Below are 14,664 nucleotides of genomic sequence, written 5' to 3'. Positions count from 1 at the left end.
TCACGATTGCGCTGTTGCGCGTGTGAATTGAAATCTGCGTTCTCATAATCATAGGCAGCATAATATGGTACGTATATGGCCCATATGGATATGGGGTGCCATCAATCATGTTTGTTATAAAATACGCGCGAAAATACTTTGGACTATGGTTTTCAGGAGAAAATATGAGAGGAGAATGAGAAGAGAAAATATTCTTTTTCATAGTTTTCATTCATATACTTTGCATTTTAATAGTATTTGTAAACATACAATAATACCCAATGAAAATGTCCATGCCTATGAAACATGAATATTGTTCGGGAAAACTGGTCGGAAGAGCACACGATTCGGTTCTTCTGGCCCAAAGAGAGAATACGTCTTCTGTGGCATATCACGGCCGTTTGCCTCCGTTGAAGATTTGAAAAAGCTTGGTAAACCAGTTATATTCGAGTAGGGACTTGCCGAGGCGGCAGCTTGCGCCCGATTGTCGGGCTTCTCCGAAAACTTGAGGGGAACATCGGCCAAGAGATTTGGATCAGAATCTTTGAGGGTATGAATATTCTTCGCTACGTGTTGATTCATGTATTGATTTTTTAATTTCACTGGTGTTGAAACAACTGGATTACGTAACTGATTGAAGGGTGTACTTGGTCTTTTTCGTTGTTCTAATACGATGTCATTGTTCAACCTGAAGTGACGATTATCTTTAATTGAATGATTGTTGTGCTTATCAGGATTCCACCGTGGTGGAACATACTCTGGTACTTTCCATACTGAGGGTGGTGGACTAGGAGGTTTACTCTCGCCAAGGTCAGGGCTTGCTGAAGCTTTCTCGCGATATAGAGCATCACCAGCAGATATAACATTCAATGGGGTGACCACTGAATCATTCACTACAACTTGAGTAACATTGGACTTGCGACCATTTGACACTCTGGTGCTTGATGCAGTTATCCAAATTCCTTTTTGAGCAGCATGCTGCTTGCTCTTCGTCTTGGTCTAAAAACATTTAAATGTATTTTAAAACATGATTATTTACTAAATTAACCTGCCATTATATGTATTTTTTGAGTAAATCATTAGGGAATCATTTTAATGGTTTGATTCCTCTCTTTCCTAATTTAACGTGACAGAAGCACAACTTACTTTTTCACTAATAGGAGACGTTTGCTTTTCAATTTTTTCTTCTTTTATCTTACGACGACGTACTTCTTCCTATAGACAATAATGTATTAATATAAACTTACAGTAATAGCTACTGTTACTCAACCACAAAACGTAAAAAGAGAGGTCGAAATCTTGGAATTGTTATGTGATTGCAACAAATACCTTTTTCTCTTCCTCTTTTTGTTTGAGTTTTTCTTCTTTTTTCTTGGCCTTTCTTTCACGCTTTTCTTCCTGCTTCCGTTGCTAAGATGTTTTAAGTGAGGTGAGGTGAAGTTTGAGAAGAAAACAGTGGGGTGCAATTGCAATCAGGAACGTGGTAACAAGTCTAAGGTGCAAGGGGATGTGACATCCCCCATATTAATCACAATGATAAAGTTGGTAAAATGGACAACTTGCGCTTTAGACTAATTTCTCACATCGGCGATAAAAAGGAAATTTTCTGAATTGGCATACTAAAACTAGTCTAAAGTGCAAGTCGTCAATTGCTTTGGTCAAAAATAGAACATCATATTGAAGGAAATCCCCAAAATATGCCACATTGAATTAATATAAGTAGTCAGGCTCAAAATAAGCTATTTTCAAAGAAGTTGTAAAATGTTCCGGAAATGGTAAAATGTTCTTGCTTGGTAGAAGCCTTGTATGGCAGTGCCTTGTATGAACATGCACAGATGCACCTGCCCAATGTACCATTTAGATGGCATTACATAAATCTAGAGCCTAATTATTGTCATTGATAAGGCTACATACATCCAAAATAAATGGAGAAATTGGAGATTTTTATTATAAAATTTGGGAAAAATATCCAATCACACCCCACTAATCATGATTTGTTAACCTTGCTACTGATTGCAATGCATTACAGTTGAGTTTACCCACATTTAAGAGAAATTTGAAATTCCATCAGCAGAAATAATTGGCATGTGTGCAGAATATAATTTTTATATAGGTTAATTTTCCATAAAGGTCCTGTGAGTGTATTACCCAAAAACCTAGTTGAACTCTTGTTGCTTCTGTATATGGTATATATAGCTTTGCTATGATTGCCTAAGACTGGCAATATACTGAACGACTGATCTCGATTAATATTTAGTATAGATAAACGAAAAATATTTCAATAAGTTCTGACGTAAGAGGGTGGGAAGATAAATTAGAAAAATATTTACCTCTTCCAATTTCCTAGCTTCCTCAATTCTTTTAATCTTTTCCTCTTTTCGTTGTCGATAGTCAGATGTCCGAACATGAATTTCACCCTAAGTTACCAATAGATTATAGTAATTGAAAGTATGCTACAACAGTGACTGAGTCTGACATGCAAGTATGAAAAGTGATTTAGAGGTTAAAATAAACTTGTTTAAACTTGGCTTGAAATAGAGTTTAGAAATTAAAAAGTCAGTGCATGAAATTGATACTGCCAAAATATACTCTTTCCCTGCCTAGTCTCTTTCCCACATGGAGATCCCTGGTGACTGACAAGGTTGCTTTATCACCTATTAACTGAATTTGTTGTTCTGAGATTGCAAATTCTTCAGTATTTTGATGCTTTCTAAGGTTATAATAACATACAATTTCACATATCAGTAAATGTTTTTAATAGCACAAAACCATGAATGTTCTAAAGCAAAGATCGCATCCTTTTTCAATTTCCATACCATTTTTCCATTAAAAAAAGATTTAAACATAAGTTATTAGGATTTTACTGGTTATTAGATCTTTCAGGATTGGTAAAGCTAAAGTCATGCAACCAATTACATAGTTAATGAGCTTTAACACAACATTTGTTGTATTCATCACTTAATTCTTTCAACTTTGAAAGGCAAAAAGTAACCTGCACGTTGAGGTAACATGCAACATAATAATTCAATTTATCACTACAAGATATCTCATATTACATCAAAAAAATTACAAAAAATACCTGGAGAATTTTTGACTGGGTATGTTGATAGAATATAGACACAAGTGTTATATTTGACAAGGGGTGATTATCAAGTGGCTTCATAGATCTGTTGCTGACATTTTCCAGTAAATTATTGTTGCAATAACGAATAACGATTATCAACGCCCAGTTTTTATGTAAAATTACTAAAGTTTTAGTCAACCTATTGTAGGCAAATTCCAAATAGGAATTCACTGATGCGAAAAAACAACTTTTGTATTCATCAATGAACACCCAAGTAATAACTTTAACTGTCGTTTTTAGTATATGAAATAAACCATGTAGCGTCAATGAAACATTTTATGTCACATTATCGAGACAACATAAATTCGAGTTGAAACAACATGTTGTAAAGGATGAATCAAAGAGCAGACATAGAAAATTGCTTAATCAATATGTATGTGTGTATTTATATATAAACAAATTACGTGCAAATCAGCGTAAACTTCGCTGAACAAACTTTACGAAAAACCTTAGGTAAATTTATATTCTTAATCATAGCCTACCTGGGTCACAGCCTTTTTGGGGGACTTTTTCTTCCCTTACCGTATATCTTTCATATGCGTTTGGTTGTGAGGCTAATTTAATCGGGAAGTTAAAATTTCAACTACTATATATATAATGATGGAGCTAAATAATATATCTCTAGTGTTTGTATATTAAAAAAGCGGAAAGCAAAAAATATAATCATTACCTATATATTGTTTATATTTATAATATAGTATTTAATACCTTGTTCGATGTATCTGTACTCACTGCTCGTTTGCTCAAATGTGTAGCAGTGAGACTGATCACGATCGCCGAGAAAATAACACTTTCGATTGACTATACAAAACCAAGACAAACAATCGTATTTCTGATGGACGCACTTAAGTTTAATACACATAATCACAGCGATTCACGTACAGCTGGCTAGCGAGGGTTTGTGTCATGGAACGGAAGCAAATATCGATTGTATAATTTTCAGACAGAAATACAAAGCGAGCAACATACCTGTGTTATTAAGGGCACAACAACACATCCCACTACAGAGCCAAAAACACAAAATACTGAATACTGATCAAGAAATCCTTTCCCAACAGCCATAGATCTCACGTATTCTGGAAAATGGACGAGCTGATTAGTCATATACGAATGTATACAAATGCGAATTTTGTTGATACTTGATCAACATGTCCCGCACAGGTTACATACTTGATCGTTTTTATAACCCCCTTAAACCTCTCTCAAAGACTTACAGAACGTAATCACAGGTGCTGTAAAACTTTGACAATACTCAAAACGTTGTAAACTAACGAATAATCAATGTATATCACTTGTATTCCAAAATTCTATCGATAAAAGTAGCAATTTTCCTGCCACAAATTTCCTTCCATGAACTTGATCGGAGTTTGGGCACGAACATAGATTTACTTGCTGACGTAATCAATTGTGACGTTTTCATTGGTTCGTTTCACATGAGCTAACATCGACCCATTACAGGTCCTCTCAACATCCGGGAATGTCAAGTATATCAGTAGTGATAAATGATACCAGTAATGGTTGGTGACTTTCAATTCAAACAGGGCATTTAAATCGCGGTAAATTCCATGGTCAATCTGGTTTCTCGCTCTTTATATGGGGGATCGCAGGTTAGGGAGGATGAGGCAAGGGAAACGAGATTGGCACTGGTAACAGTTAGATTAAAGTGCCTACTTCGCTTGTGTAACGCCCTTAGCTTGGGACCAAGAACGTCGGTCCGGAAACTCGTTTGGAACGAAAGATCCGGCTTAAATCCGAAAGATATGAATTACTTTCATAATTTGTGTTTGTGCAGCCTCGTACCCAGACGCTTTAATAGTAAAAAAATGTTGCATTCAGTTTTGTATGGAAGTCAGCTGAAAAAAAACACGAGCGCGCGGGGGTAAAACCAGTTCACTGGGTAAAACCACCCACGCGCGCTTGCTTTTTCAGCTGACCTCCATACAATACCTGAAGGCAACGTTATACATTTTACTATTAAAGCGCCTGGGTACGAGGCTAATGTTCGTGCCAAGTTTTTTCACACCCTCCAAATATTTTATGTGAGCTCAGGTCTGCCAATATGCTATTGGAAAACAATAGCAAAAAACTCTTCTCTTTTACCTCCAGCCGCCAACGCTATTACGATTTGATGATGTGACACAATCATTACAAATCAGAATTATAGTCGATCACGCAGCATTGCATCATTAACTGACATAGACTGATTTTTGCTTATCTCTATGACTTGTTTTTATTCTGATACTTCTTTATAAATTATATTTGCATGATTGCTCTGGCTTTGTTTCATTTGCAACATAGAGTCAGCCGGACACTAGAATTACTTTCACCAAAACTCGAATTATGCTTAATTTCGAGGCTGAACATTTTGAACACTTTTCTTTAAATCCACGAGTGGGTAACGTTCTTTAGCTGCACGATACCAATCATCATCGAGTTGGGAACAGAATGAGACATCAAAGAATTTGAGATTTTTGCATTCTTCGAGGATCCTTAAAACATAAAACCATTGTCACGTATAATCACTGCGCAATTCCTATGCGGCCAAAGATGTCTTACTTTTCATGCAAAGATACAGCGCAAAGATTTGCAAAATGATAAACTAACCTCTCGGCAGATTTCTTTGTAACATTCGAGTTTCCAAGAATGTCCAGCTGTTCTAGCATAGTACAGTTCTCAGAAATGGCAATAAGATCATCGTCTAACACCGTTCTATGAGATCACACGGAAAAATTATTGACACTTCACATCGTCACGAATTTTAAATGCAACATATGATACAACATGCAACAGCATGATTGTGATCTTTACAGTATAAAGAATTATATATTTTGCATTATTCGAACATTAATTTAGCATTACCTTAAGGCTGTGAGAAAAATTTTCTTAATTTTCGGGCAGTGAGTGACCAGAAGACGCAAGCAACCATGTGTCGCAACATTAGAACTATAACGAAAAAAACAGAGACTTAGGGGCTGTTTACATGAGCCCGGTTGCCCGACTGAGATTCAACGAAGTGTGAGATGATTTTGAGGTATTGAAATGAGCAGATAACATGATCCTGGCAGTTGTATAATCACCACAACAATAGCATGTGCTTGTTTGGTGTCATAAAGACTTATTTCAATACCTCAAAGTCTTCTCACGCTTCGTTGAATCTCGGGTAATCGGGCTCATGTGAACAGTGAGATTAGTGTCTCTAAAGCATTCAACGGAGGTGAGCCTACATTAACTACATTCTATACATGCATACCAAATCCCAACATTACAACATATTTATCAATCTCTTACCACCAACCAAGATCAATTTCCTCAAGATTGGGGCAGTTTTGAAAAATATGGACGATCCCATTTGCGGTCAGTGATTTGGTTCTCCACAAATCTAACGAAACAATATTTCTGCAAGAAATAAATAAATGGGTTATGTCGCTTTGTTACAGTTTTCGTGATTTAAGGTCAGGAAAGGATTTGCGGTTGCGTAAAATTACGCCGACATGCAGTACCAATAAATGGCTCATTAAATGCAGGATAATTGGAATCAATATATTCATTTATTTATTACATGGCTTAGATCTTCAAAATTGTAATGGATACGGATTACTATTGGCGTCGCATATCTCCAGCATAGCTGTGGTACTAATTTCACTAACGTGGACAAGGCGAATAAAGAAAGTGTGTAAGAAAATAGCATCAATCTTACGGGCAATTCTCCAAATACTTCATCATTTCATCGTAGTTCTCGCATTTAAAACATCCTCCCAGGTTAACATGCATTAATTCTGTACAAGACCTAAATGTAATACAATTGTAAAATTAACATGTAACACTACTGTGTAGGTCTAATACTCTAGTGTGGGTCTGTCAACTGGGGGTGTTGGGGTGGAAAGATTGTGCATTTCTGAATAAATGAGAACAAAAAACAGGCTAATTGAGGCTCGTGATTCGGAATCGAACACAACATGGGAGGTCAACTATATGTATGGAGGCAGGTACCTGGCAATTTTCTCGAAACCTATCTTTGTTATCTGTGTTCTGTAGAGATTTAATCTCTTCAAGCATTGTAACCTTGCCAATTCTTTAAATGCTTCACTTGGAATGTCAATGCACGACGACAAATCTAATTCTATAAATATTACATATACATTTGTAAAAAACGCTAGATATTCTTAGGCTCTTAGAATCCTAAATACATTCACCTTAGCTGACGGAAGCCCATTGTATAAATTAGCAGTTTTTATAACTGTATATAGTGACAGATTTCAAACAGAAAGTTGAGAAACCTCTCAGAAAGCTGAGAAACCTCTACCATGCATGCATAATCACTCTAACGACCCTATTTCTAAGCCTGTTTTTACCTTCGAGTTTCGGGCAAACTTTTGTGATCTGTTGCAAAGCATCATGGTCAACAAATCTACAACATGACAGGTACAAGCATCTTAACCTCCCACTGATCTTTTGAAGAAATCTGAAACAAAATAGAGACGTTCGACCAAACACAGCTTTACTTTGAATTTACATTATGGATTTTTTAATAAAAATATTATTGAACATCTTGTAAAAAGTTCTGAAATTTTCTTAGTCCTTATGAAGTTAACAAATCAAAATAAAAAATGCACTTAGGATATTGCCTTCCGCTGTCGCGTTTTTTGCACATACGTATACGTCGGTACACGGGCATAACAGCTTAAAAGTTTCTAAGTTGACCAAGTTGTCAGTGTATAATTAATTTTATGCCAGAAAAAACACACATGCATGTACACTGGACGCAATTCGCCAACGCGACGCGAATTTACAGTTTTTTGAAGCAAATGAATTCTGAATTCTTGAAGAAAATTTTGAGATCTATGAGCGTCGGACATTTTTAAAATTTTTTCGTGCTGTACGCAAAGTGAAAAACAGCCTTAATTACGATGTAAGGCTTACAGTATATTCCGAAAATTCTGATTCAAACGAGATCACTGTTATTTAATACCTTGAAAAGTGAGGTGAGGACAACATATTATTCGAACCGCACCATGATAATCTAATTTTCTTTGCTGATTGGCATCTATCACCCAAGTAATGAAGACTGACATCATTTACCTGATTAGGAAAATAAATTAAAAACCCTTATAGGCATCGAAAGAGTTAAAAAGAAACAAGCCAAGCTTGATATAAAATTAATATGATATAAATAATCTTCGTTCATACTTCGGGATTACATTATATAGTCATTACAACGCACTTCATTCCTGTATTTTGCGACCCGAAGCTGCATAACCTCATGGCATCCCCCATGAGAGCCTGTTATCCTTTATAACCCCTTTTAATCATCGAATTCGGTTACAAGATTTGATATGTCGGTCTTTTATTTTTCTTGCTATCTCTATACGACGCAAAGCTAATTGTAAACGGCGGACAAACGAACCTAACTTTCGTTATATTTGTGCGAGATAAGTCTTTCTCGCGCTATTTGAATGGCATATGAACGTAAAATTTATGCATGCACTTTAAGCGAAGTTCGTATAAAACTGCCATGTAGGTTTTTATATTGACCTATATCACAGATAAGCGTCATGATTCGCAACTCCGAACAGACCGTCACTCGCCCAAGGGTCTTCACCCAGGGGAGCGTACGAATTCCCGAGGCGTGTCTATAAAGACCCTGGGTTGCAGGTTGACATTATACGTACCTTCTGCCAATAAGGTTGCAGGTCAAATTCCTTGAACCATAAAGGATCATAGCAATAATTCCGGAGCGATCTTCATAGAAAAAATATATCAAATAAGACTATGTACATACGCGACCGGACAAATTTGGGACCGTGTTCGAATTCATCCGGTTTCCTCGTGTGAAACCGTAGAACCGGTCAAATTTTCATTCATTATCACCGTGTGAACACCTGAACCGGACGAATTAAAGTACGGTCCCAAATTTGTCCGGTTCCGTGAACGAAGCGAAATCGAATTTAGATTAATATAACCCCGTTCAATACATGACTTTTGCCCAGGGGCCTGCTGTATGAAAAGTAGTAAATTTTTAAACATAGTTCGTGACAGGATTGGCCAATCAAATTCATGCATTGTGCTTTGGAGAATTGGAGTTGACTACGAATAAATTAAAAACTCAATGTAAAGAAGCGTTTTATCACAACCGCCCCAAACGCTAAACGTCTTTTAGCGAAACCATTATTTTGGCCTGGCGCCCTAATTTAATGGATACTACAATATCCATAGTAGGCGTACGTGAAATTCTAAGAGAGGCGAGGCACCCTAAAGAGGTAGGCATGACCCACCGCGTGCACTCGGTCTCTGCACTTTTCTTTTCGTATTATTGACTATTGAGCAGCATGCAGAATTGAAGAAACTAATGGTAAAATGCATGTCAGTGTTTCGCCACTCACAACGTACTAGCCAGCGTAACAATTTAAAACTTTTAAAATCGTACAATCTTAAATACTCTACAATATTTTGCATTGGCTACGACTGTCGTAAACATTCCTTATTTGGAACAGGCTATAGTTGCAACACATTTTTTTCGTACTGAAAGTTACTGTAAAGTCGACGTAACCACATAAATCCCAGTGTACATAATGTACGATTTTTTCCTTACCTGCAAGATCTGGAAAGATTACCAAAATCAGTAAAAGTCAAATATGAAAAGATTTTGTTGATTACTTCAATCTACATTCGAAATTGAGGAAATCAGGAGTTAAAAATAAATATAACATCGAATCCTAAATATTCGATCCACGAATGTCATTCTAGGCCGATAATATCAAGTGTTTTCCATCATTCTATTCAAAAGCATATTAGATCAATACTCAGACAAAAAATCAGTACTAAAGATCGGTATTATTACAATCATGCATGTGTTTCATGTAAATTAGTCGGTCGATATAGCGTAATTACTGTACATACTGGAAGCATGAGGATATTCAAAGCCACTTGTTCACCATGTACTTCATCATGGACGCTATTCAGTGCAATCTTTCCACGAAATATATCACTTAAATTCTTAACCGAATCTTCATTGTCGAAATATTCTTCTTTAGAGTCTACGCCATGAAGATAAACGGCATCTAACTCAGTGTAGTAATCAACATGATTTTGGTTGAACTCTAGTCTAAGACGTCTACAAATAGAAAAAACTTTGTTGGTAAAATAACGTCTAACTCCCATTATAAAAGGATTTTCTTGCATTCCAAGCATTTAAATGCGTCGAACAAAGTTATATGGGAAGTCTGGCACAGGCTAGGCAACAGTACCTTAAGTAATTCAGTTCCAATAAGGAAATGAAAAACGTAGGCGTGTGTATTATACAAATATACAAAATTACATCCTTAATTAGTAAACCTCGTATGATATATTACAAATTACTATCGATATTCTATATATATATATATATATATATATATATATATATATATATATATATATATATATATATATATATATATTATATATATATATTATATATTTATATATATATAATATTTTATAATAACTTCACATACCTGGATTTGAAAGGACATTTCTTTAGTTTTGGTGTGAAGACCCGAGCTTGGCGCTTACATCTCTGTATATTTCCAGACCATAGAACAAACCACCTGAAAAAAAAATATTGATCCTTACTCGTATAATAGTTGATAAACTGGCAAATGGGTGCTGGTATATATTTTTCATTCCTTGCATATTCAAGTACCGGGTATTCAGTTCAAAAACAGAATAAAAACAACGCAGAGAGTTATACAGAGAGAAGTCTACTTGATTGGAGGCGTCTATATGCAGCTCCTGACATATTAAATTTATTGACAATAATTCAGCGTAGAGTAAAGGAGTCTGAGAGTAATCAGTATATCAGGCATCAATCTGTGATAGGTATAGACAAACATGTCTCCCATTCGCCAACTGCCTGGCTGTATTACGTCATAACGCGGAATTTTTATCAAGACATACGACTGAAACTGTACTTCCCGCGTACATACCGACATAGTAGTGAAGTTGCCGCTATTCCTGTTTCTAAACTTTTATATAAGTATAACAACGTTATTTTCCTGCATGAATATAATAAAAACTTGCTGTTCCCGCCGGGCTTGTTCTTCCTGTTTATTGTTTTTCCAAAATGTTCCTTTATTCATGAGGGGCGTACCGGGCAAGGATACTTCCATAAATAGAAAGGTATTGAAATAAGACAGCGGATGGTTATGAAAGGACGTCTTAATAATAACACTGCATGTCTGCATCAATTGTTCTTTTTGTATAATGTATAACAAAGTTGCTCTCAAATCTCAATGTATACTGACAATAACTATATTGTCCGAATTGAAAAGAGATTAAATGTTTATTGCTATATCAAAGACGTTACAAAATTTAGTCTTCATCGACTTTGCTGCCTATCAAAACAATTGCAAACTACTACTCATTTCTCCATCAACTGTTCCTGGTTTGAATTTGAAGTGTGTATATTTCCACTCGAAATTAAGACCCTCTCAACCTTTAGAATTTACCGACATCGAGTGAAGTGCCAAAAATCATGATTGATTTACCCTTACTGATGATGATTCAATTTTAATAAAAACATCAGTGAGATTGTATGATACCTTGGGTTTCATTTGACAGTGTTTTAGTTTAATTACAAACTAGTATATACAGACTATATAGTTGATTTATTTACAAAGGCCAGTAATTATTTGGGAAAACTAATTCGCTGTAAAACTAAAAATTTTAAATACATTTTCTACAGGAAATACTCTAGTAGTCAATATAGTTTCCAGTTACATCCTGCCGGGTTACGTATATTAGAGCCAAAATCAGCAGAAATAATTGTACCTATTATAAACATTTGTTGTACTTGAATCACTATCAAATGCAAGAATCCTGACCACGGCTCCAGGGTTGTATGTCTCATATATTTCTACTTCTGTTGGGTAAACAGCCTCATTAAATTGAATATCTACAATAGGGAAAGAAAGGAATCAGTGCCTCTGTCGTGCAGGTACTATATTAAATACATGCGTGTGCTTTAAACAACAAAATTCGCAGCCAAATTTTTGCATGTTTGTTTGGCTTCCATGTAATTTGGGAGTCAATGAGAACAATGAGAACGAATAATACCAAACCATGAAGCCTCGCTTTCGAAACACACAGTAATTCGCGTGCGTTCGGATGTCACTGATGGACATGGACATGAAGACTTAGTCGAAAACTTGTCCCACTCCAATCCAACTAAAAGCGAACTTTAGATTCGCAAAGGCTTCAAACACACAAAATATGGTACGACAACGAATTTTTTTTATTCAATATCGCTGCTGGAAACCGGCTTTGCAGCATTGTGCGAGGTTTGGTGATGTGGCAGTGGTGTGCAAGCTGAAGGACAACGGATAAAACCCTGGAACAGCACGATCTTGATGCCGTACGTACTAGAGTGCGTGGCGGCGGCAGCGAATTTTTAAGGTCACTGTACATATTTCTATATATAAGTCAGAGATAAGTATAAGATAAATCCGGAAAATAACATCTTGAGGAATCCATGATATGGATTGATCGAAACAAGAGTGATCAGACTAAAATATATATGGAGACGAGTTGTGATATCGTCTGACGTTAGTCTGTGAGTCTGACGTTACACAAAATTTAATTGGCTCAAAAAACTATCAAGCCAATCAAACTTCGTGTTACATTAGACTTTCCATGTTTGACATCATTATGGTAAAGGTCTATAGCTATAGGACTTAATGGCATAATTATTCGTTCCAGTGACCAAATTAATATTTACTGTTATATACTATTATAATATAACATTTAAAGTACGCACATATGCTGATTGGTTGAGAAGTATGTTTCTATAACTGTATATAGAAACATGGGAGTTTTCGCACCGAACTTGACAAGTGAAGTAATTAATGTATTATGAGAATTTGTAATTGAATCAAATTATAATATTTTTACAAAATCTTTTTATCGAGTTATATTATAAAATAAACATTTTCCTGTGCTTCTATACAGTTTTAGTATACACCCGACTATTGTCTATTACAAATCCTACATTCTGATTGGCTACTCAACCATTGTCTATTCGTGATGGTGAAACGTTTGGAAAAGATTCGCTCACACGACCGTATAAAATTGAATTATTTAAATTATTTTTCGGTGTAATTGCGGTGTATCGATTATTTTCTCGAAATTAATATATCTAGGTACAGGGTGTATACCAAAACAATTAGACAACTTGTCTTCATTGTCTATGAGCGAATAGTCAACTCAGGCTTCACCTTCGTTGACTATTCGCTCAAAAACAACTCGGACTTGTTGTCTAATTGTTAAATAGAAACATGTGTGGGAGTTTGGGAGAACTAGAAATAACTAGACATATTTAACATGTACAAACCTATAAAATCCTGACTAATAAAATTGAAGTTTGTGTATTGAAAATATTTTGGAGTTGATGGACACTGGTTCCACCATGTTCCATAGGTTCTCTAGAGAAATATATCATTTTAGGATCATTTAATTATATAAAATTACTAATTGAAATTGACATATTGAACTAATTCACAAGTTAATTGTTTTTGGTAAAGAAAATTAATAACAAATTTCCTGGATAATTTCCTGCCAAATTTCGATATTAAACCGAATTTGGATAATCCTGTTCAATTGTGTAATGTACTTGATATCAATGTTATCAATGTCAATGAAGTATTGTACATGCTTAGTTTCTCAATAATCCATACAGAATAACCTCACACCAGACTGCAGTAACTCTCCCACATTTACCATCACATAAAGTAGTATCAGGCATTTATTGCAGTTCTCCAGTATATTTATATCATCTCTACCTTGCAATGCCACATATATATTTCAAAACACACACTAACATCTGGCATACAGTTTCATGCTGCATCTTTAAATACTTAATTCATAGACATACTTACAAAAACAAGTGCCTGGGTAAAATCGCCATAATCAGGGTAATTATGGGTTTCGCCAACAATATTGTCCACAGTATAACTTCTTGAGTCTTCAGAGCCATATTGACTTGAAAAATCTAAAACTTTGCTCACTGCTTGGCGCTTCAGGGATTTAAAAATTGATTTACCACGCACATCTGTCGAATTCTCTGTATTACCATCCATAGCCAAATAAGTAATCAAGACTCGAGTCTTAGAATCATCTTACAAAAGATTTTCGTTAATCAATGTGAAATTGTGATTTTAGAAGTGTCAAAATTGCAAAATGTAAACAGTAAATGTCAATTGTCAACATCGAGGGGATATGAATAGGTAAACATGAATAAATAGGGTGAATTGAGTCGTACTCCTTATTCTTAAAGAGAAAAATGTGAAAGTACACGTATATTACCCGTGAATTTATATCTGAATTATTAAAACTTTTAATCCTATATATAACCTTTTTAAAAGCTTCTGTGGAGAAGAGAGAGTCTGTGCAGGCTGAGTGTCACTGCGTGAGCGCTATACTATATACATTACATGATAATTAACATGAATGTACATCTAGTCTTCCGAGCGAAACGTTTAAAAAAAATTCAGGAAGATTTACAAAATACGTAGAACAACATAAATAGG

General features: G+C 35.4%; 1 protein-coding gene and 1 pseudogene across 1 annotated transcript; both read right to left on the bottom strand.

The window, feature by feature from the left end:
• Positions 1–209: 209 nt before the first annotated feature.
• LOC114521314 lies at positions 210–4,486 on the bottom strand (annotated as a pseudogene).
• Positions 4,487–5,319: 833 nt separating this feature from the next.
• On the bottom strand, positions 5,320–14,344 carry LOC114539034 (F-box/LRR-repeat protein 4-like). The gene is made up of 15 exons (XM_028559867.1): positions 14,014–14,344; positions 13,470–13,560; positions 11,912–12,035; positions 10,597–10,689; positions 10,001–10,214; positions 9,693–9,763; positions 8,773–8,842; positions 8,073–8,182; positions 7,456–7,565; positions 7,094–7,223; positions 6,801–6,890; positions 6,392–6,499; positions 5,963–6,046; positions 5,708–5,812; positions 5,320–5,592 (listed from the first exon to the last, which is right to left on the bottom strand). Exons 1-15 carry the CDS (start codon positions 14,212–14,214, stop codon positions 5,448–5,450), a joined length of 1,746 nt encoding a protein of 581 aa, XP_028415668.1. The 5' UTR covers positions 14,215–14,344; the 3' UTR covers positions 5,320–5,447.
• Between the last annotated feature and the right edge of the window lie 320 nt (positions 14,345–14,664).

The sequence above is a fragment of the Dendronephthya gigantea genome, unplaced genomic scaffold (genome assembly GCF_004324835.1).
Source record: "Dendronephthya gigantea isolate DGI-Jeju-01 unplaced genomic scaffold, DenGig_1.0 000000F, whole genome shotgun sequence".
Classification (NCBI taxonomy): domain Eukaryota; kingdom Metazoa; phylum Cnidaria; class Anthozoa; order Malacalcyonacea; family Nephtheidae; genus Dendronephthya; species Dendronephthya gigantea.
This window is presented reverse-complemented; position numbering and strand designations above follow the sequence as displayed.